The sequence below is a fragment of the Diospyros lotus genome, chromosome 5 (assembly GCF_014633365.1).
Source record: "Diospyros lotus cultivar Yz01 chromosome 5, ASM1463336v1, whole genome shotgun sequence".
Lineage (NCBI taxonomy): Eukaryota > Viridiplantae > Streptophyta > Magnoliopsida > Ericales > Ebenaceae > Diospyros > Diospyros lotus.
In genome coordinates, this window is record NC_068342.1 from 34,851,942 (window position 1) to 34,875,758 (window position 23,817).

General features: G+C 39.4%; 1 protein-coding gene across 3 annotated transcripts; it reads left to right on the forward strand.

Annotated features, from left to right (window-relative positions):
• The first annotated feature begins 288 nt into the window (after positions 1 to 288).
• On the forward strand, positions 289 to 22,792 carry LOC127801510 (tRNA-dihydrouridine(47) synthase [NAD(P)(+)]-like). 3 transcript variants are annotated; one of them, XM_052336721.1, is made up of 10 exons: positions 289 to 660; positions 1,100 to 1,216; positions 1,322 to 1,558; positions 2,506 to 2,803; positions 2,900 to 3,147; positions 4,462 to 4,734; positions 20,105 to 20,386; positions 20,538 to 20,658; positions 22,057 to 22,226; positions 22,344 to 22,792. In XM_052336721.1, the coding sequence occupies exons 1-10, from the start codon at positions 391 to 393 to the stop codon at positions 22,440 to 22,442; spliced, it is 2,115 nt and encodes a 704-aa protein (XP_052192681.1). In that variant the 5' UTR covers positions 289 to 390; the 3' UTR covers positions 22,443 to 22,792. The 3 variants fall into 3 exon arrangements, with proteins under 3 accessions (XP_052192681.1, XP_052192680.1, XP_052192679.1); XM_052336720.1 differs by having other exon boundaries at positions 290 to 660; positions 2,506 to 2,806; XM_052336719.1 differs by having other exon boundaries at positions 291 to 660; positions 2,506 to 2,824.
• Positions 22,793 to 23,817: the final 1,025 nt, after the last annotated feature.

Sequence of the window (23,817 nt, forward strand, 5' to 3'; positions counted from 1 at the left end):
ATATTAATAATATCTGTATTAAACTTTAATACTTGCGTCTTTTAAATTTAAATCATAAATTTATTCCATTTTAAAGAGATACTTGTCAACAAGTCATACTGACACTACGGTTAAACTTAACGGGTGGATATTGTCATGTTGCCGCCGCCCGCCCCAATTTGGCCACGTCGGGCAAATCCAGGAATTTTTCCAGCTTTAATGATAATAAAGTGAACAAGTGAAACCTAGTAAAGTAAAGATGAACCGAGGCAGTCGCATGACCCACCACTAGCCTTCCAAGTACGCTCGCCTTCTCCCGATTTTAACCATTTTCTTTCACCGCCAATTTTACTCTCTACTGTCTACTTGCTCAAAAACCCTAGGATACGCCTCTCCCCGCCCCCTGCCCACATGGACGGCTCCACGGCGGAGCTTGTCGCCACAGGACCGAAAGTTTCCGAGGCGCCACCATCAGGCGGCGGCGGAGCAGCGGCTCGGCTAACACCGGAGGAGCTGGTGGCCAAAGCCATAGCCCCAGTCAAGAAGGACTTCATTCGTCCTCCTCCTGCCAGGGCTTCCACCAATGACGCCAACGACGACGCTTCGGAGTCAAAGCGTGCTCCTTCAACCCTTCTCAAGGAGAAGAAATCCAAAAAGCAACTCAAAAGAGAGCGACGTCAGGTCATTTCTATCTCACATTGGTTTCTAGGTATTTGATGAATCTGCTTTAGTCATATTACATTAGAATCTGCTTTGGTCGTGGATTGTTTTTTCATAACGGTTGTTGGCATTGTAGTTTGAATTCCATCGTAATGGCCTTATTCTGTTTAGAGAGGCATTGCATTCTTGTTCCGGAGCCTTCCTTGTATATAGTGCTAATTTACTTTTATTCAGTTTTCATGTTGTAATTTGGTATATTACTGTAATTTGCGTTTGCTAAATTTGGACTTTATGGTACGATAGTTTATGCTTATGCACTGTTACTTGGATCTTCTGGTGGGTTTATTGCCTATCCTGATTTCCAGATTAGGCGATATAGTTATGCTTCTCAAGTGCAGCTTCTTTTAGGAAACCATTTTTATTATTTTGTACTCGCCTGAGATGATCTTAAATCTTGCAGGAAAAGAAGTCGGCAGCATATCTTTGTCCCGAAGTTGCAAGAAGTGGAGATGCTAGTTCATGCCCTTACAATGATAAGTGCCGCTTCAGCCATGATGTGGAAGCCTTCAAAGCTCAGGTGGAGAATGAAAAATTTCCAACTATCAGTTAAAGATTGGTGAATATTATTTGCGCCTACTATGTCATTGAGGTCTCATGAGGATCTTGATGTTTTCAAATGCAGAAACCAGCTGATCTAGAGGGAGAATGCCCTTTCTTCAGTGCTGAAGGGCCATGCCCTTATGGCTTGGCATGTAGGTTTGCAGGTACGCATAAAGATGTTCTTTCTGGAGAAGCTTTGACTGGTCGAAAGAAGGGCTCTGAAATGAACGGATTGAAGAAAGATATCCAGAAGCTTCTGTGGAAAAACAAAATGAGGTTCCAAAAGGCAGATGCTCAACTAAAACTTCTTGGACTTCTGGTATGAGTAGAAAGGATTATGCTTTTGTACTTTATTTTTATTCTTCTAGTCTTATGCTGTCCTACTTCTATATTGTGTAGCAGAACAGTGTTTTTAAAGGTGTCATTTAATTTCATTGTTTTACCTCATGGTTAATGTTTGTGAAAACTAATAATTATTGAATTATTGACTAATTTGTTGTTAGTGTTAGGTGAGTGCACCACATTACTAGCAGGAGCACAAGAATATATTGTAGAAACAACTAAACTAAATTAACCACCATTTTGAATCCCCTGCTATCTGCCTGTGTATTGTCTCTTTAGTCTTTACTTTCTGTTATTGATTTTGTTGCTGGAAGACGGGTGGAAATGAAAGGTATATTAAGTTGTTTGGTTGGGCATCCACAAGAAGTTCTGTTTGAGATTCTATGATCTCTATTATGCTTCACACAACTTGTAACTTTAGGATGCAGTGGCTGACCTTAAGTAGAAGACAGTCCAGATCCATATTGCTGAGTTGTCTTGGAACCAAAATCAATCCTAGAAAAGATCATAAATTTGATAAATAGAAAGAACAAAAATGATTGATGATGGGGGCTGTAAGCAAAATGTGTTGGAGTTTGTTTTGTATTCTATTTATTCTGTACCCTGGTCATTTGCGGAACCTCTTACCATAGGCATAAGGGGAGTGTTGAAGAGGATTGCAGCCTTTCTGTACCTGGGAAACTGTTAAATGGTCTTATCTGGAAGGGCATCCTCAGTGCATAAGGCTCCCCACTTTGCAAGAGTTGGGGAAGGGTCGTTTAATTGTCTTTTCTTAGTGGCACAAATTTGAAAAAGAGTAAATTATAACTGTTATGACTTACCAGCATTATCATTACTACTCAAGTAGGATGTGATTGGAAGGACTAGTGGTGCTGGTGAATGTTGATTCCATAATGTTATTTACAGTTTTGATTCTAATTGCAGGGAAAGATGAATACTAAAAACAAGATGCCCTCTGATAAGGAGGATTGTGACCAAACTCTTTCAAATGTGTCTCCTACTGCCGACAAGAATGGTTGCAGTGAACTGGCCTGTGAGTCAAGTAAGCAAATGGAGTCTCCTGCTACTGACAATAATGGTTGCAGTGAAGTGGTTTATGTTTCAGATAATCAAATGGATCACGCTCCACAACCACCAGCAGAAGATGATACTGCTCATTTGGCATCTGCAACTGATGAAATTAGACCACTGAAGAAAGCAAAATCTTCAGTAGATGAAAACTGTTGTAAAGATTTACACGATGGTTTGTGAAATTTTAATTAACTGTTCCATCTCATTACTTGCATAATACTGAATCTTACCCTGCAACACTGAACAGGTGACAGTGTCCTGGAGAATCACGAACAAAGCTTCTCTCAATCAGGAAATACAACTGACTGTGCTTCCACAGAAACTGATAGATGCCTCAAGTTGCATCCACGTGAGAAGAAACTCATTGATTTCCGAGAAAAACTCTATCTTGCACCTTTGACCACCGTTGGGAATCTTCCTTTTCGAAGGATTTGCAAGGTGTTAGGAGCTGATGTAACATGTGGTGAGATGGCAATGTGCACAAATCTCTTGCAGGTTGGTAAACGCATCTGATTTAATATGAGGCATATCTCGGCATCTTTATGCTAAAATTTCTAATCTTGATGTTTTAGATAGTAAGGTTTCTTGAATTTAAAATTATTGCGTACTATGAAGTAAACAAGTATTTTCATTTTTAACAAATTGTTATACCTTGTCTCCAGTCTTAAGACAAACAAACAACCACAAATCTTTACCACTAGCTGGGGATGGTTACAATTCTAGCTTGCCTTCTGTATAATTTGTCTCCTTTCTTCTTTTATCTTTTTCTTTCTGTATGATATCAGTAATTTCTACATCTTTCCAGCTTGAAATTTAACATTTATTAGGTCTTCATTTCTTTTTGGATTCTCACATTTGAAGTGATACATGTATCTTACTTATGCTACTTTTGACCCTATATTTATGGCTTATTGTAGTGCTTCTTTATGCATACCTTGCATATGATCTCATCTGCACTAGGAAGAGTGGCTTGTTACTTTGGGTACCTTGCCCATGTTTGACATTCATTGGACATTCAGAGATACTTGTCAAGAAGAACCAAATAGTGTGCCCTAATTTTTTTTGTTATTATCATTTTGGAGACACATTTAGGACACTTGGCAGATGCACATTTTCATGTGTTGAGAACAGACATGCTGGAGCAGAAGAAAGGTGCTTTAGAGTTTTTAAAACTTTTTTGTGGTAAAATCTACAAATTTTACTAGTTTTAGGTTAACGCTTGACAGATGCACATTTTCATGCATAAAGAACAAAAACAGACATGCTGAAGGAGAAGAAAGGTGCTTTAGAGTTTTCAAAACTTTTTGTGGGGTAAAATCTACAAATTTTAGGTTAAAGATTGATAAACACAATTGAGCCCAGTTGCAACTCTGACAAGAATGGCTACCTTTTTTTGCTCTTGTATGTTGGGTAATGTCTATATTATCATTACTATGGATTAATAGTGTTTTTCTGTTAGATTGGTGATTTTTTAATTGTTTTGTAAAACTATGGTATTCATATTGGATCAGTGGTACTATTTTGACTATTCTTAGTGCTTCTGGTTATTATATTCACGAATGTCACTGATAAAAGAATCTATAGATTACCCTACTCATATCTCAGGGACCAGATGCTTCCAAATGTTCCACCCAATCCTGAACAGGAACAGATTGTATGCTGACTGCTCAAATATGCATCTTGTCATTAAATGACTGCTGACCCCTTTTTTTTTCTGTCTTTTTGAAAGTGATCTCTTAACTCTTCATTGTTGCAATGTTTTGCCAGTCACACAAGTCAAGTTTTACTGTAGTTTCAATGCATTAACAGGGTCAAGCTTCCGAATGGGCACTGCTTAGACGTCATTCATCTGAAGATTTGTTTGGGGTTCAGATATGCGGGGCATATCCTGATACAGTTACACGGACAATTGAACTTATAGATCGGGAATGTGCAGTGGACTTCATTGATATCAATATGGGTTGCCCAATTGATATTGTTGTTAATAAGGGTGCAGGATCAGCTCTACTTACAAAACCAATGCGGATGAAAGGCATCATACAAGCAGCTTCTTCTACAGTTGATAGACCTATTACTGTCAAGGTAGTGAATAACATTTAACTTAAAGTTACATGAATGCCAAATAAAATTGTGTATTGTGTCCATAGCTATGCAGGCTTAAGTTTTTTTATAATGTTAAGTGCTTCAACCTTTAGATTGTGAGGTTCTGAAAGTAGTAATATGAAGAGTTCTTTTGAAAGAACTAGAATTGAGCATATTATATGTGTTGATTCCCATAAATCTATGGAAGGAGTATGGGCGTAAGTTGTGTTGATTGATAGGTTTGTATTTAGGAGTTTCCAAAGTAGAAGTTCCCAAATCTGTTTTAGGATACTTGCCTAAATCAGACTTAGGAAACTTTCTTAAAAGCTGTAAATATATCTTTCCTTTCTTAGTATGATATATGTTTCCTATATTGTATCTGTCATGACCCAAGAAGGAGCATTGAAGGGGTAATGTAGTAATAGGCCTACTAGGAGATATTTTAGCAATTAGTTAGAAGCATGAGGGTGGTTATGCAATCTGATATGCCTATATACAGGGCTATTGTAATCAGATGGAGATATGTTTGAATTGATATTGAACTTCTCATTTTTCTCTCTTACATTTCTCTCCAATCTCCTCTCGTTACGTCTCTAATTCCTCTCCCTCTTTTTGCTAATTTCCCTTCATTCAATTCTAATTCTCCCTTAATTCCTATCATAATCCTAGCTAATCATAGGAATGTGACAAATTGGTATTAGAGCCGTCGTTCTTCGGCTGTGATTCATAGGCGGAATTTGGCAGCGGTCTAGCCAAGCGATTTCCGATCGGTTATAGGCTATTGCTTCCCGACATGGTTAATTGCCGACGCCGATCTCTCGGTTGGAATTGTAGAGGAAAGGTACAAGGTTCGACTAGTGAAGGCGGAGCAGCTGGTTGATTTGTTGTTGTTCTCCGAGTTGTATAGTCCATCAAGGAAGGTGAAGTAGAGCTGGTAGATCGCGACTATGGTAGGCGGTGTATAGAAGTGGTTTCAGTGTCGAAGTTCGGGTGACTTTGGAAGTTGTGAGTAAGGCGATCTCAATTGGAATTGAGAGCGAGCCAAGTGACTGCCAGCGATCTAGACAACGAGTGCGATTCAGCAAGGCGATTTCATAACTTTTAGTGCGAACTTGAAAGCGAAGTGGGAGGTTGACTCTCGACTGTAAATCTCGATAATTCTTGCTCGTAACTGACATGCGAAGAGGGTCAAGCGATTTTCGGCTTGAATCCAACAATCCAACAAAGTGTATCGACTACATCAGAGTCGATAAGCATAGAAGACGGATTCCGCTGGGCGATTCTGAATTGGAAGGTGATTGGGTGGCGACCGGTGCAAGGAAGACACTGTCGGACTTGAAATTGGAAGGTGATAGAGATTGGGTTAGACGTGGAAATGGGAGTCGCAACTGAAAGGGACAATGATTGGGTTGGCGACTTCCTCGGGCAGTTGATGTGAGGCGATTGTCGCCTGTGAATCTGGGCCCTCTTATTCGAATCTTGAGAGGGAAGCATGTGGTAGCTTCGAAGCTGGAATTTTGGATGTTGGAATAGATAGCAGGCGAGTCAGGAGAATTGGTAGCTCTAGGCGACTTTAGAACTTGCAATTTGCCACATGTTGGATTATTAGCTTCAGAGGTAACTACTGAGAGGCACATATTGAAGAGAAGTGAGGGATTTAGGATGTACAAAGCTCTTGTTTATTAGCCTTCGGGTTGTCCTGCTCGTGAGAAGTCTGCTAGGGGAAGTAGTGCATGCACGAGGACATTGGAGTCTCAGTCGCAGCAGAAGGGTGCTGCATTTTTAGAGGGACGACCTGCTCGTGAGGCCATTGGGAGCAGTGCATACATGAAGCAAATGAGCCCTCAATTGCAGCAGAATAATGCTTCATTTTCAGTTGGAATGGAGTCTCAATGGTAGCCAAAGAAGGTTGCATTTGCAGTTGGCAGCAACAGGGATAAGGAGCAGTGTAGCCAAAAGAATCGAACATGGGGAAAGAAGTTTGAGAATGAGTCTAGCCGAAGGGACAAAGGAACAAGTAGTGGGATTCATGAAGAGTGTGAGGAATTTGGCCGTATGTTCCGCGAGAAGCTGCAGGAGTTTGCGATGATACCGATCAAGAAGTATCATTACAACTTCCCCGCTGAATACTTCGATAATTATCGTGGGAGTTTTAACAAAGATGAATTCCTTAAAATTGAGTAGTTGAAGGAGAAATTGAGGATGCAGGAAGCAGATTCACTGCCTAACTCCAATGCAGAGTGTAAGAAGTATAACAGCCTAGGTGGAATAGACAAGAAAGGTGATGATAACAACAATGCTGGCTGCGACATCGACAATTATAGGGGCTTGGTGATGATAATCTCGGAAGTCCAAAACAAGAGATGCTTGAGGCATTCAATCAGTTGACTGGAATGACAAGAGACGCCAAGGAATTTCTAGAATTGGAGAGGGATTTAGCTGCAGTGATTGAGGAGTTAGAAGAAGAAATAATACCTCAGGATGCACTTACTGAAAGGTTGGAAGAGGAAAGCGGCGAAGTAATTGATGAAGTGACAGATGAAGTCAATACCGACACATTACCCTTGATGGTTAGTACATGGGCTGTAGGATTGGGGGGTATCTTGGATCAAAATTTGGCTATAAATCATGTGGGCGGTGAGGATCTTCATGGAGGCCATGTTTCAACCATTGGAGAATCTGTGGAACGTTCTCATCCCTCCCAATGCAATCAATATGTCCGGATAGGAGGGCCAATTGCAGGGATGGACACCATAACAACATTGGAGGAGAAAATTGTGGAAGATAAATATGGGGTATATGGCTATGATCGGGAAACAACTTTGGGGAAGGAGTTAATTGCTGTTGTAATTGTTCAATTTCCAGTTGGTGAGTTGCAATATCAAGGTTGGTTTTGGTTGACAAGGAAGATTAAGTCCCTTACTATCATTGGAAATGGCATGATTGAGCATGTATCCCCGGCGAAAACATCTTCTAATGTTGTGAAGGTGTGTGGATTGGGTAAGGAATTTCAAGGACAACTGATAATTGGTGGGAAGCTGACAGAGATAGCTAAAGAAGTCAAAAGTTTGGTAGTAAAGAACAAAAGTACAACTGCTCTAGTGGTTCTTGCTCCAGTGGGAAAATTCAAGTTTCTGTCTACTGTATTCATAGAGGAACCGACTGCTGGAATTGGGGTCGTGGCAGCACCTAGTTCTAAAGCTCACAGGCAACCCTCGTCTAAGTATCCAAGGCAAGTCGGCAATTTGCCATTGCTGCAATTCCAGGATGTTGCTGGTAATTTTGCAATAGAACATGGCAGTGGGCTGGGTGAAAATGCAATAACTGCAGCTAGGGATACTTGTTTAACTTACTTACTTGTATGGGACGGGGATGAACTAGCAAAGGAAGTCACGGATACAATTAATTCTTCCTTTAGACTCCAAGTTCCAACTACTAACCATTTCAGGCCGGGTGTGGCTGATCATGTTCTTCAATGGAAGACCAAAGTTGATTGGACAGCTATAAGAGGAGGTGGTTGTATTGGGCTTGCATTCACTATAGTTTCTCCTATGGAATTAGGGCAACTTAGGCCTGGAGTTGATCTTGGACATTTAAGAATGAGGAAGAAGAAGAGGCCTGGAATGAGAAAGAAAGATAAATCAGATAGAAAAGACAGGAATTGGATGAAACTCTCTCAAGGAGGGGGGAATTGTCATGATCCAAGGAGTATTAAAGGGGTAATGTAGTAATAGGCCTACTAGGAGATATTTTAGCAATTAGTTAGAAGCATGAGGGTGGTTATGCAATCTGATATGCCTATGTAAAGGGCTATTGCAATCAGATGGAGATATGTTTGAATTGGTATTGAACTTCTCATTTTTCTCTCTAACATTTCTCTCCAATCTCCCTCTTGTTTTTTTCTTTAATTCCTCTCCCTCTTTTTGCTTATTTCCCTTCCTTCAATTTTGATTCTCCCTTAATTCCTATCACAATCCTAGCTAAGCCTAGGAATGTGACAATATCTTTCCCTCCTCTGTAAGAGGATTCATTGTGTAAAGTTACACACTTCAATGAAATTATTCCTTTTAGTTTTTTACGTGGTATTAGAGCCACTGATACCTTCCTTAGTCCCTAAACCCTAAGTGTGCCTTCATTGCACATCTCTATCCTTTCTAGCTGCCAAACCTTTATTGCTACGTGCCTCTTACTCGTTAAGAAGAGAAATCATGTTTTGAGGTTTCAGAAGTTACCCATACATGGCAACCAGAGAATCAACTTTAGCAGATCAACCAATTGAAGTTGGAACTGGAACAGGAGTTGGAGAATTGCCCGGAATCCACCAATTCTACCGTTTAGACGGTAGGAATTACTTGCAATGGGCCCAGCTAGTAAGGACTTTTCTCAAGGGCCGGGGGAAGATCAACAATCTCACTGCTCCTCCTAAATCCACTAATCCCACCCTCCCAACATGGGACATTGAAGACTTCTAGATTATGTCATAGCTGTGGAACGCCATGCAACCCGAGGTAAGTAGAAACTACATGTTTTTTACTTCAGCTAAAGAAATTTGGGAAATTGTGAGACAAATTTATTCTAAGATCCAAGATGCATAAGTGATTTTTGAGGTTAAAATCAAGATTAGTAGCACTAAATAGGGGGGCATGAGTGTTACATAATACTATAACCGGATTAATGGGTTGTGGCTAGAGTTAGACCATTATCAAAATATTAAAATGGTATGCAGTGCGGATGCTGCAACTCTTAGTCGAATACTTGAAAGAGATAGGATTGTTGAATTCCTAGTTGGCCTCAACTTAGAGTTTGACTAAGTAAGGGTGCAAATCTTGGGAAGAGAAAAACTCCCATCCCTCAATGAGGTTTTTGCTATAGTTAGAAGTGAAGAGAAAAGGAGGATTGCTATGTTGAGTGAAACTAACTCAAAAAGTTCGGCCATGGTAACAAACAAAGGAGAAGGAACAAAATTTAGGGCTAGAAAAACATAGGTCCAGTCTAGAACCATCAATAGGGAAGGCCTATGGTGTACTTATTGTAAGAAGCTGAAGCACAACTGGGGCACTTGCTTTAAGCTTCATGGGAAGGAAGCTGTTATAAGCTACATGGGAGGCTTCAAAAACTTGGTAACAAAGAACCAAGCCTATCTATCAACCAAGGGGCAAAAAGAAGAACCAACTGATAAGATAAAACTCCTCTCAGGTTTTGATCTTACTCAACTGAATTCAGATGAAATCAGCAAGCTCAATTCATTCTTGAAAACTCTTCAAGATGGGGCCTGCTTACTTGCTCAAGGTAATCTAGGTAGTTATCTTCATTTAGTTTCCTTTTCTACCTCAAAAACTAATAAAAAGGATATTTGGATCCTAGATTCAGGAGCAACTGACCATGTGACCCCTAATCCTTATGTGTTTGACTCCTATCAACCACTTGAAACCTCTAAACAAATCACCATAGCCAATGGAACATCAGTTCCAATCATCGGACATGGCAAGGTCACTCTTAGCCTTAACTTTCCCATTAAACAAGTACTTCATGTATCACATTTGTCAGCCAACCTTGTATCTATTCATCAACTAACCAAAGATTTAAATTGTCGTGTTATTTTCTCCCATCATTTGTGTGAATTTCAGGCCATGACAACATGAAGATGATTGGTGCTGCTAGAGAGCATAATGGGTTGTACCATTTGATGAGGGAGGGGACTTATCATAACAGAGATCAGCTGTAGACTGCTTGCTTATCTTAGGTCACCTCAGATCATAAAGCTATTTGGCTATAGCACTATCGCTTTTGTAACATCCCACATTGAGCGATAGGAAGGACCTGGAACAACTTACTCTGACAGGTCTACCCGAACTTCCCAAGGGTCACCCATCTTTAAGCTTCCCCAGTTAAGGACACTTAACCTGGGAATTTTTTGCTTACATTCAGTCTAAAAGGTATTCAGCTGGTGTTGTTTCTTCTTTACTTATCCTCGATATATACTACCCTTCTTTGGGCTCTTGGAGTATTACATTCTCCCCCTTGAGCACATGCCAGTCCTCATCATGCGACTTTACAACTGGTTCCAGATCTTCTCCCCTTTGGGGGTTGCCATCCTAGAAGCCTGCTAGGAGCCGTTCCTTGTTCAGGCCCTCGCGCCACTCCTTGCCCTCATCAGACCGTCTTCTCCAAGGGTCAGCTCTGATACCACATGTAACATCTCGCATCCAGTGATAGGAAGGATCAGAACAACTTATTCTGATAGGCCTACGTGAACTTCCCAGGGGTTACCCATCCTTAAGCTTTCTTAGCTTAAGCATACTTAAATCGAGAGTTCTTTGCCTACATTCAGTCAAAAGGTATCTAACTGGTTGTTTCTTTCCTTACTTATTCTCGATATATGCTACCCTTCTCTAGGCTCTTAGGGTATTACAGTTTTGGTCATCCTCTTTTTACCCTTTTAAAGAATATGTTCCCTACTTTATTTTCAATTTCAATGTGATGTATGTGTTATCTCTAAACATCATCGTGTGTCCTACTCTATTAGTAATAAAATCTCTTCTAAACCATTTGCTTTGATTCACTTTGATGTGTGGGGACCTTCTAAAATTCCTAACTGTTATGGGGCACGTTGGTTTATATCATTCATTGATGATTGCACTCAAATGACTTGGATTTACTTGTTAAAAGATAAAACAGCCATTAGTACCGTCCTACCCAATTTTTGTAAAATGATTTCAACCCAATTTGGTTCCCCAATCCAGAAATTGAGGACTGATAATGCAAGAGAGTATTTTAATCATCACTTGCATCAGTTTTTTCAAAAAGAGGGGATTATCCATGAATCTTTTTGTATAGATACTCCACAACAAAATGAAGTAGTTGAAAGGAAAATGAGACATCTCTTAAATGTGGCTAGATCTCTCCTCCACCACCATAGGGATCCTAAGACTTTATGGGGAGAAGCTGTCCTTACAGCAGCTTATCTAATTAACCGGGTTCCAACCAAGTTATTATAGCTCCAGAGTCCATTCCAGTGCTTATCTGCTCATTTTCCAGATCTATTCTTACATACTCTTCTTCCTCTACGAGTGTTTGGATGTGTTTCCTTTGTTCACATACCTAAGCATAATCAGGGTTAAGCTTGATCTTAGAGCCCTTAGGTGTGTTTTCCTAAGATACTCTCCCACTCAAAAGGGGTACAAATGTTATCATCCCTCCACAAGGAAGTTTTATGTGTCTAAAGATGTAACCTTTGTGGAATCTACACCATTTTTTGGTTCACCTGAGGTTGGTCACCAGGGGGAGATTGTAGTTCATGGTGCCCAAGGTACGGATACTGATCTCTTCTTTCCTAACCTAAGAGCATCATCTCCTATTGCTTCGAGTACAGATCAGTCTCCTATGCAACCAGGGTCTTATCACATCCTCTTAGCCTCCTGCCTACCCTTCACGAAGCAACCATGACCAAGGTGATGATCAAGCTGCCCCTGAGCAAGAGCAAGCAGTCTCCCAAGAGTTGGTATCTCCAGTAAGGTATAAGGGATCTCCTCATGTATTCAAACGTAGGCAGTCCCAACATGCACCAATATCAATCCCTGGTCATGGTAAGGACTTCATACAACCTTCACCTTCAGTTCCAACTAATTCTACTGATTCTATGCATGATGATTTAGACCTTCCTATTGCTATTCGAAAGGGGTTTCTTGTCCTACCATCGCCTCTCCCAAAACCACAAGGGCTTCCTAGCATCTTTGGACTCCATTATGATCCCTAAATCAGTTGATGAGGCTTTAAATGATCTAAACTAGAGGCAGACTATGCTGGAGGAGATGAGAGCTCTAAAGAAGAATCACACATGGGACTTAGTGGCTAGACCGATCGAAGGGGGTTACACCAGTTGGCTACAAATGGATTTTCAACGTGAAAGACAAGGTAGATGGTACTCTAGAAAGGTATAAGGTCAGGTTAGTAGCTAAGGGTTACACTCAATCATATGGTATAGACCTTGAAACATTTGCCTCGGTGGCAAGTTGACTACGACGAGAATTCTCCTATCTCTAGCAACCTATTTTGGATGGAACCTATAATAGTTAGATGTGGAAAACGCATTCCTACGTGGAGACTTGGAGGAAGTAGTCTTTATGGAAGTACCTCCTGAATTTCAAGAAGATGCAAGAAAAGTTTGCAAACTCTAAACAAAGCTGAGAAATAATATATTTCTCTATTTCTTTACTTTACACTCTAATTCCCCTTTTTTCTTTATAGAGAAAGAGAATAATACAAAAGGAAAATAACAAAAAAGGAAATAAGAATATACACAGAATATACATAGCTCCTAACATGTATAAAGAATATTCTATTTCAAAAATACTTCTATTTCTACACTCCTTCTCAAGCTGGCTTAAAGATATCTTTCATGGCAAGCTTGCTCACAAGTTTCTCAAACTGAGTTTTGTGTAATCATTTTGTAAGAATATCAGCCACTTGGTCAACTATTGGAATGTAGGGCATACAAATTACTCCATTATCAATTTTTTCCTTAATAAAGTGTTTATCCATCTCTACATGTTTCGTCTCGTCATGGAGAACAGGATTATGAACAATAGAGATTGCAGCTTTATTATCACAATAAACTCTCAAGTCTGATAGAAGCCTCTTTATCCACATGACCTCACAAATGCCATGGGCAACTGCACGAAATTCGGCTTCAGCACTGTTTCTGGCCACCACATTTTGTTTCTTACTCCAAGTAACAAGATTACCCCCTACAAAGGTGCAGGGATGTAGATCTTTTGTTTTGTTCACAATCTCCCAAGTTCCATTCTTTCTAAGAGCACTCATTTCCTCCTGGACTGCTAACTTCCAATCTGGGTCACCAAGGGCATCCTGAATTGTTTTTGGGACATGCGGGTTAGAAATATTTGAAAGAAAGGCCTTATGATAATTAGACAACTTTTAGTATGACGGGTACTTAGCAATTGGGTGTTTTGGTACAAGATCTCACTCCTTTCCTAGTAGCAATAGGAACATTAAGATCGGACAAGTCAAATGAAGAATAATCTTAAGGAGTGAGTTTAGAATTACCATGAGAAGAAGAAGTACTATCGAAAGGCCCATCATTCGAAGACGTCGATTGTTCAGTAGTTAGAGGAATATTTGGATTGATAGTATTCTTTAGGGTTTGCCTTCTCGTATAAAACTGAAGCTCCGATTTTGGAATATTCTGATCCATTTGTGGTAATTCTCCCCCTGGTTCCAATCCCATCACGCTAGGCACCTGTGAACTAGACACACCCTGTTCCACAATATTTGGGACATTTATATCCTTGAGTCGTTTATCAGAGTGGAGAGGAGTGCCAATCATGGTAGGACGAGGATCATAGAGTTTTAAGGAATTATCCTCCTCAACACTAGAATGCAAAAGATTATCTTCTTTCTCTTTCTCAATACGCTCCCCCTGAAGATGATTTTTGGGAAAGTAAGGTTGATTTTCAAGGAAAGACACATCCATACTAATATAAGTTTTTTTGGTGACAGGATTAAAACATCTGTACCATTTTTTATTTGGTGCATAACCTAGAAAGACACATTTTTCAGCTGTGGGATCCAATTTGGAACGAAATATTTGAGGAATATAAACAAAGCAAGTGTATCCAAAAACTTTTAAGGGTAACTCAGAATATATACGGCATAGAGGGAAGAGTTGTTTTAAAAAGTATAAGGGAGTTTGAAACTGTAGAACACGAGTGGGCATACGATTGATGAGATAAGAAGCAGTTAAAATTGCATCACCCCAGAGGTATTTAGGGACATTCATAGAAAACATGATGGCTCTGGCAACCTCTAGGAGGTGTCGATTTTTTCGTTCAGTAATACCATTTTGTTGGGGAGTTTCATGGCAAGTGGATTGATGTAAAATTCCTTTTTCCTTTAAACCCCCCCCCCCCCCCCCAAAGATTCATTAAAATATTCAGTGTCATTATCAGATCGAAGAATACAAATTTTTGTGTTAAATTGAGCTTCAATCAGATGGAAAAAATCTTTGAAAATTTTAGGCACATCTGATTTCTTTGCAAGTAAGTAAACCCAATAAACTCGAGTATGATCATCAATAAAAGTAACAAACCACTTTTTGCCAGACAAGGTGGAGACCTTAGAAGGCCCCCAAACATCACTATGTATCAAATAGAATGGTTTTGAAGGACAATAGGGTTTTGGAAGAAATTTAACACGATGATCTTTGGATAAATGACAACTCTCGCATTGAAACATCGAAGGATCCACTCCTTTAAACAACGTAGGAAATAAATATTTCAAGTAAGGAAAACTAGGATGGCCTAGCCTAAGATGCCATTGCATTATTTGATTAGAAACAGAAGTAGAACTAATACCACTCAACCCCTGAGCTCTTTTATTACGCAGGACATCCCCATCCAAATAGTAGAGCCCGTTTATTTCTCTAGCATTGCCAATCGTCTCTCCCGAGTTCCGGGTCTGAAAAATGCAATAGGAATCAAAGAAGATAACACGATAGTTAGAGTCTTTGGAGAGTTTACTAACAGATAGAAGATTGCAGGCAAGTTTAGGAACATGGAGTACTGATTGAAGATCAATATTGTCAGAGAGTTTAATGCGACCTTTACTTGCAATAGGTGAAAGACTACCATCGGCTATTCTTATTTTTTTACTACCAGAACAAAGAATATACGAGTTGAATAGATGCGATAAACCAGTCATATGATCAGATGTTCCTGAATCAATGATCCACGGAATAGATTGAAAAGAGCTAGAGAGGGCAAATGAATTTCTACCTGAATAGGCCAATGAACAATTGGATGTACCAGGGGATAGATTAGGCTTTAGTAGTCACAGAAGATGATGAAGTTGCTCTTTGGTGAATGGTCCAGCGTCAGCTTCATGGGAGTTTCTGGGAACTCGAAACTGATCTTGAGAATGCTGGGATTGTTGGGTCGGAGTGACCGAAGATGCAGATTCAGTCATAGTGGCTGACAAAAAATTCAGGGCAGCAGAAGCAAGGTGGAGCAGTAGCCGAATCTGCACACAGTGACCGGATCTGAACTTGCTAGCAGTGACCCACAGATCTGGGTGCCTGGATCTGGGTACCCAAGTGCCCAATCTCAACAATAGAAACTAGATCGAACAGCACAAACAAACAGCAACAAAGGGCCAGCAAGAACAACAGAGGGCCAGCACGAACAGCACAAACGAAGCAGCACAATCAGATCAAGGACGTCTAATTGTGTGAAGCAGTACGAACGAAGCAACACGAAGGATAGGGACGGTTCTGGTGTGCGATGCAGAGCCGACCTTCGCAATAGCAACAAGTGCGACTGTCCGATGCATGATGTAGAAGCAGCACGAACGACAGAGAGGGGCAGCTTTGGTGTGCGATGCAACACCGACCTTTGCAACCAAGGATAGTGACAGGTGCGACCGATGGAAGCCGACCTTCGCGAGAGGCTAGGAGGTCGCGACTGTTCTAGAGGTGGGAACCCATTGGAGGACAACGACGACTGTAGATGTGGCAGGCGGTCGGGATGGCCGGATCTCAGAGGCGGCAGCCGATGTAAGGGCAGCGACAGTAGCTAGGAGATGCAGCAGTGACAAGCGGCTGGTGAAGAATGGCAGCACTTCTTGGGTATAGCAGAGGAATAGAAGAAATTGGGGTTTCACAGTTGAACGGTTGTGATTTAATCCTAATTCCTGCTCTGATACCATCTAAACAAAGTTGAGAAATAATATATTTCTCTATTTCTCTACTTTACACTCTAATTCCCATTTTCTCTTTATAGAGAAAGAGAATAATACAAAAGGAAAATAACAAAAAAGGAAATAAGAATATACACAGAATATACATAGCTCCTAACATGTATAAAGAATATTCTATTTCAAAAATACTTCTATTTCTACACAAACTTAGGGAGGCTCTCTATGGGCTCAAGCAGTCCCCAAGAGCTTGGTTTGGCCAGTTCTCCAAGGCCATGATAGCTATGGGATACAACCAAACTAGGGGTGATCACACCCTCTTTATAAAGCACTCAAAAGAAGGTAAAGTTACTGCTCTATTGGTGTATATGAATGACATAATTGTCACTAGAAATGATGGAAAAGAACTGAAGAATCTTAAGGGAGAGTTAGCTAGGGAGTTTGAGATTAAGGATCTTGGTATCCTTAAATATTTTTTGGGGATTGAAGTGGCCTATTCTAAAGCTGGAATATTTCTCTCTCAAAGGAAATGTGTGTTGGATTTATTAGCTGAAACAGGATTAACAGGTGGCAAAGGGTCTAATATTCCGGTGGAACCTAATAGCAAACTTTGGGTTAATCCTGGTTGTGAGTCGGTGGACAAGGGGAGATACCAACGACTAGTGGGCCAGTTGATATACCTTTCCCACACTAGGCTTGACATTGCTTTTGTTGTCAGGTTAGTCAGTCAATTTATGCATTGCCCTACTGAGGAGCATATGCATGTAATGAGGAAAATATTAAGCTATCTGAATGCTACTCCAGGTAAGGGCATTCTATTCAAATTAGAAAGTGAATTGGACATTAAGGGATTTACAGATGTTGACTATGCTGGATCCATTACTGATAGAAGGTTAACAAGTGGGTATTGTGTGTTTTTGGGTGCAAACCTCGTGTTTTGGAGGAGCAAGAAACGAAGTGTGGTGGCAAGATCAAATGTAGAGGCAGAATTTAGAGCAATGGCTTTTAGCCTATGTGAGTTATTGTGGCTAAGAATTATCCTAGAAGACTTGAGGATCAAGGTTCAAGGCTCACTTAAGTTGTTTTGTGACAATCAATCGGCCATCAGCGTTGCTCATAATCCTGTCCAATATGACAAAACAAAACATGTTGAAATAGAACGGCATTTCATTAAGGAGAAGTTAGATGCAGGTCTGATCCATATTCCATGTGTTCCATCGAGGAACAAGTGGTTGATGTGTTGACCAAGGGGCTGGCAGCTAAGAGGTTTGAGGATCTAATATGCAAGCTGAGAATGTTTGACATACATTCCCTAGCTTAAGGGGGGAGTGTTGATTCTCGTAAATCTATGGAAGGAGTATGGGTGCAAGTTGTGTTGATTGATAGGTTTGTATTTAGGAGTTTCCAAAGTAGAAGTTCCCAAATCTGTTTTAGGATACTTGCCTAAATCAGACTTAAGAAACTTTCCTAAAAGCTATAAATATATCTTTCCTTTCTTGTATGATGTTTCCTATATTGTATCTTTTCCTCCTTTATAAGAGGACTCATCATGTAAAGTTATACACATCAATGAAATTATTCCTTTTTGTTTTTTATGGTTATCTATTTGAGTTTGTATGGCCTTGGCTACTACGTATCAAAATAGGCCAACAACAACAATCAAAAGCCTTTAAGAAAAAGATAAAACTAGAATGATGAGATGGATGTACAGTAAAGCACTAACATGTTCAAAATATGAGCATAACCAAGATGAGATGGATGTACAGTCATATAAGAAAAGGATAAAACTAGAAATGAGGTTATTTATAATAAGATTGGAGTGACTCCTATTGAAGATAATATGTGAGAGAGACAATTAAGATGGTTTAGTCATGTGACAAGAAGACCAATAGAAGCTCTTGTGAAGAGCGTGGATTTGAATGGAACAAGTAGTTAGCAAAAGTGGTAGGGGAAGACAAAAAAAAAAAAACCCTGGTTGGAGACACTTAGGTTTAATATTAAGTATATGGGCCTTATAGAAGATAAATCTATGGATAAAAATGAACGGAAAGCCAGAAATCATATACCTGACCCCACATTAGAGGGATAAAGACTTGGTTTGTTGTTGTTGGGCTTTCATACAGCGAACAGCTCTAATTGGACATGCAAATGAATTTTTAATAATGATTGGTTGGTGTTACAGGATTTCCCTGTGTCATACTCTTCTGGATTATTTATAAGTGAACTTACTTGAGAATTGAAACATGTAGAAGGAGATCTGTTACTGATTGTTGCTCATAGACAGCATATTTTATTGCTTCAGTTGAGCAAACTATGCAAGGAGTGAACTTTAAGCTAATATTGGAGAGGCAAAGTTAGAAAATAAAGTTTACTTAAATAATTTGTTTAGAATCTATATCATATCTGAATACATGTAAAGCTAAAACACCTTAAGGGTAATTTCAGGAATGCTAGAAGTAGGAGTTTAGATGATGAAGTTAAACTTGATGGCAATCACAGCTTAGGGTGAATGTTTCACAGAGAAAGTGATTGATAAGAATGCGAACAGCGGAACTAAAGGAGGATGAAATGGGGTATTGTGTTTGCAATATCTTTTGATTATAAGATTTCAGCCAAGCTGAAGAGAAGTTTTATAAATTATAATAGGGCACGTTATGATTTATGATCTATGAAATGTAGAACAGTGAAGGAAACCTAAAAAACTAAGTAGTTGTTAGTCTTAGGCATTGAGAGAATAAAAGATTTGGGTTAGGGCATGTGGGTGTGTAAGTCACAACTCAATGTGTTATGATGGAAAAAAAAGTATATATAAATATTAGTTTGCGAGTAAAACCTTTCATTTATTACTATTTTGAAAAGGCATAAAAAAACATAAAAAAAGTAACATTGTGATGGATTTGAGGCCCCTGTTTCAGCTTCGACAAATAAACCAGGATTGTTTCTTGAGAAGTAATTCTCAAATTCTTTGAATCATAACTGCAGTTTAATGTAGCTATTGCCAATATGTCTGCACAGATGACAAACCAAAAGATTGTCTCATTCTTTTTCATAAGGATAACCTATATTATATATATTCATAAGACTGCAAACCTCTCTCCTTCCCTAGCTTCCTCCTTTTCATGACCGATCTTCACTGTGTTGAGGTGTTCCTTTGCAGCAAGGCATGATGAAAATCAGCATGTGCTAATAATACTGACTGGTAGATCCCCCATCTGACCAGAACAGACTTCAAATTGGACAGAACAACTGAAGCCACTGTATGGGCCATATTAACTTGAAAATTATCCAAAATGGAATCTAGTCTCCTTTGTCCTGTTTTCTAGGAGGTACAGTATGTAACTGGGCTTGGCCTTACTGGGTGGTGTAGGACAAGATTGACAACTATGGATGATATATATCATGTGCAATGTGGATATGTTAGCAGCTATGGATGTCATCTAACTAAAGATATATGAAGTGAGTGAACTAAGGGTACCAGCTGTTAACAATGCCAAATCAGAAGGAACAAATTCTTGTAGTGTTGAGATGAATTATTATAAAACCATTCAAGTGGTTGCTACTTTGAATGACCCAATTATCTTTTTTGGTTAATCTAGACTTCAGTTATTCTTCTCTCATTGAGCTTGTGTGAGATACATTCTTATGTTTGTCAGTACTCCAGGTACGAACTGGTTATCTTGAGGGAAGAAACCGCATCGATGCATTAATTGAAGGTATTGGACAGTGGGGAGCCAATGCAGTAACAATACATGGACGGTCACGTCAGCAACGCTATAGTAAGCTTGCTGATTGGGAGTACATCTACCAGTGTGCAAGAAAGGCCCCAGATGCATTACAAGTCCTGGGTAATGGGGATGTGTTTTCATATTCAGACTGGAACAAGCACAAATCTGATTGCCCTCAGCTTTCTACATGCATGATTGCCCGAGGAGCATTAATTAAGGTTCGCAGTGTGGATTGGGCTTGCCTTTGGTTCATTATATTTTGAACTTATATATTCAAATATAGTATACGTTTGTGCGATCATTTTTTAAGTTGTACTGATTGAAGTCTGTGGTTGAGCAACCATAAACATTGTCATTCATTCTTTGCAGCCTTGGATATTTACTGAAATCAAGGAGCAGAGGCACTGGGACATTAGTTCTGGGGAGCGTTTAAATATTTTGAAGGACTATGCTCGATTTGGGCTAGAGCATTGGGGTTCTGATGCTAAAGGCAAGTGAGATACATTTATATGGTCATATTTTTGCTTTATGATCAACTGGTCTTATTGGACTATAAAATTACTTTCTAGTGACTTCTGAAAGGGATGTTTAGAATTCTATCCTACATAAGTCAGAACAGGGGATCATTGATGCTGTGATGCAACCTAGAAGTGGTCCTATTTGGGTATCAATGATGCAAAGGTCAAGCGGGGCATTAGTAATGACTTCTGTGTTTAGATGATGCCTAGAATGTGTGGTTGGTGTGTTTGATAGCATTTAGTTAGAAAGAAAAGCATTTTTCAACTTGCATGGAAAACAAAAACCATCTCTCCCTTAGATGGAATTTTTCATGGAAAAGAGGCAAAAACATGCTTTAATGGTTGTATCATGGAATTCAATTCCATGGAAAATGTAGTGTGTCAAACATTAAAGATGGAATTCAATTCTTTGGATGTGACATTTTCCATGTATTTTCTATGCTATCAAACACACCCTTATTGTAGTGGTAGATGTTTATGGTTGCTTGAGCAGTTATTCGGTACTTCACCTAAGAAGTCCACATATAATATCATAAATTGTATAAAAACTAAAGATTATTATTAGTATTATAATTTGATGACCATTCATGGGATAATAAGCACTAGTCCTGTTTTACCAACTCGAAACCTCCTGGTTTTGGGTTTTGGAGAACTTAATCTATTGTATGTTTTGGCTCCAGATATGTTCAGTATTTTAGTTCCAAGAAACAGATAAAGGATGTAAGAGTTGATGTCTAGGCATAAATAAATTTGGGGATGTACTGCCTCTTTATAAAGCAAGCAGTACCTTTTTTTTTTATGGGGGGGGGGGTGTCATTGCATCAAATCCTTGTGAAAAATCAGCTGCACAAAGAATACTGTTCCCTTTAGAATTTTGTGATTTACTGCATCACTAGTGGTTCTGAACCTCTTCCCTTGGCCCTGTGCCACACTAATTAGTACACTGTAATGAAAGTCATGGCCAATCTTATGGTTCCATACTGAAAAATTAATAATACAGGTACAGTTAGAAACTGGGTGTATGGGTAACATGAAGAATGTAAAGATAGGTTCTTTAGAGTGGATGAGGGCTGAAGGGAGAAATAGAAGTTATTTTTCACTGTTTGTGGTGCCTGTTTGACTGTTGGAGCAGCAGTAGATTTTGACCAATATTGGCTACTCACGTCTGTGGACCAGGTGGTTACTAATAGGCGTAAAACTCATGTAGTATTTGAAGTAGAAGCTTGCCAAATATATTATATGCCTCACTGGTTGGCCATCTCTTTGTATCTTTGCAAATTTATTTTGTCAATAGTCAGATACAGATTGAAGGGCTTGTCGGCATGCTAGCTTGTTCACATCATAATATATATGTATATATCATTTTGCAGGAGTGGAGACAACGAGGCACTTCTTACTGGAATGGCTTAGTTACACACACAGGTATATACCTGTTGGCCTTTTGGATGTTGTCCCACAACGACTGAACTGGCGTCCGCCCTCTTACTTTGGTCGCGATGATCTTGAGACGCTAATGGCTTCTGATTCTGCAGCTGACTGGGTATGCAATTTTCTCATGCTAGGACTGATTTATGCTGCCACGACCAAACTGGATCATTGCTCAATCTTTTGTTGCCTTGTATCACATCAACATTCACTTGCTTTGTTCCTTACGCAGATTAGGATCTCTGAGATGTTACTTGGCAAGGTACCTGCCGACTTTACCTTTGCACCCAAACATAAATCAAACGCATACGACAGAGCGGAAAATGGTTAAAATTGGAGGATCGAATAACCAGATGGGTATTTCAAGCAAATGGTTCTTGCCCCTCTCAGCGCACTCTTGTGTAATCTTATGCTGTCACTTACAAAGGGAAGAATATGCTGGTGGATTATACAGGCCCCATATTATTTATAGTCATTCGACGTTGCATTATAGTGAAAGCCGGTGAAGATTTTTTCAGGAAGTCCAAATTTTGGAGCACGACATTTTTCTACTAGTGTTTTAAGTGTAGTGTAGATGTAACCAGTGGGAAATGAAAGCAAGTGCATGCGAATGGATTTGTTTTTTACGTACTGGGAAGATGATGCGTATCAATTTAGAATAATTAATCCTGCATTCTCATTGCTCTGCCCTGTTCTATTTATAACTCCCATTCGTGTCTTTTTTGATGCTTATTTCATCTGCCTTTCAAGTTGGGGACTGTGCCATTGGTAGATCCAAGCGAGACTGAAACTGCAAATTGGGTTTAATTGTCTTGGTGCTAGTCAGGACTGGTCTCCCCTTATTTGCCCCCAGCAACTGGGGGCCTCTTGTCCTTTTGTGTTTTAGTCAAAAAAAAAAATGTTGTCCCCGCCCCCACTGCACATGCTCTGCATTATATGAATGAAGGGAAGGTTATTATTATTATTATTATTAAGTTGTCTTGCCCTTTCAATTTGTGACCCTTTAAATATAAAAGAAAACTTTATATCAAGACCTTAATTTTTAGTCATGCCTCCAAATATGAGAGGCGCCTAATCATGATTTTAGTTAAGGTGTGCACGCCCAAGTGCAAAGACTCTTTGCTTTAGAGGAATCAGGCTATAATTAATTTTATAAATAATTTTAATTTTTATTAAGAGATTATTTAATTATAAAAGTCCTTGATTCTTAGTTAAGCCTTGGTATTGCTTCAAGTTAAAGCTACCCCGAATGCATAGCCTCTGAACTATCAGAATAAGGATAAAGTTTTAATATGCCTCTAAACTCAAGAGAAGAGACTTTTTTGCAAATCAAATTTGTAAATAAAGAAGAACTATATCATTATTATCAGTCACAAAGGCCTCGGATTTTAGTTAAACATAATACATATCAGCAAATATCACGCAATACGCCGGCTGATACATACAAACGTCCAGTAGTATCATATAAAGCCCCAATCCTTGTGTGTATGTAAACTACATTCAAACAAAGGGTAATGCATTCATTCATTCATTCATTTGCCTTCGTAGTAAAGCAGAATAAAACCGCTGATTCATTTGGGTAGGTAAAGGTCAAAGAAGTTTGAGATTGTTTTCAGAAACTCAAGCTGAACTACTAAAAATACGTTGAAGACAAGACGACATATATATAGCATTCACTTCTAAGTCAATGATTTCATCATTCATGG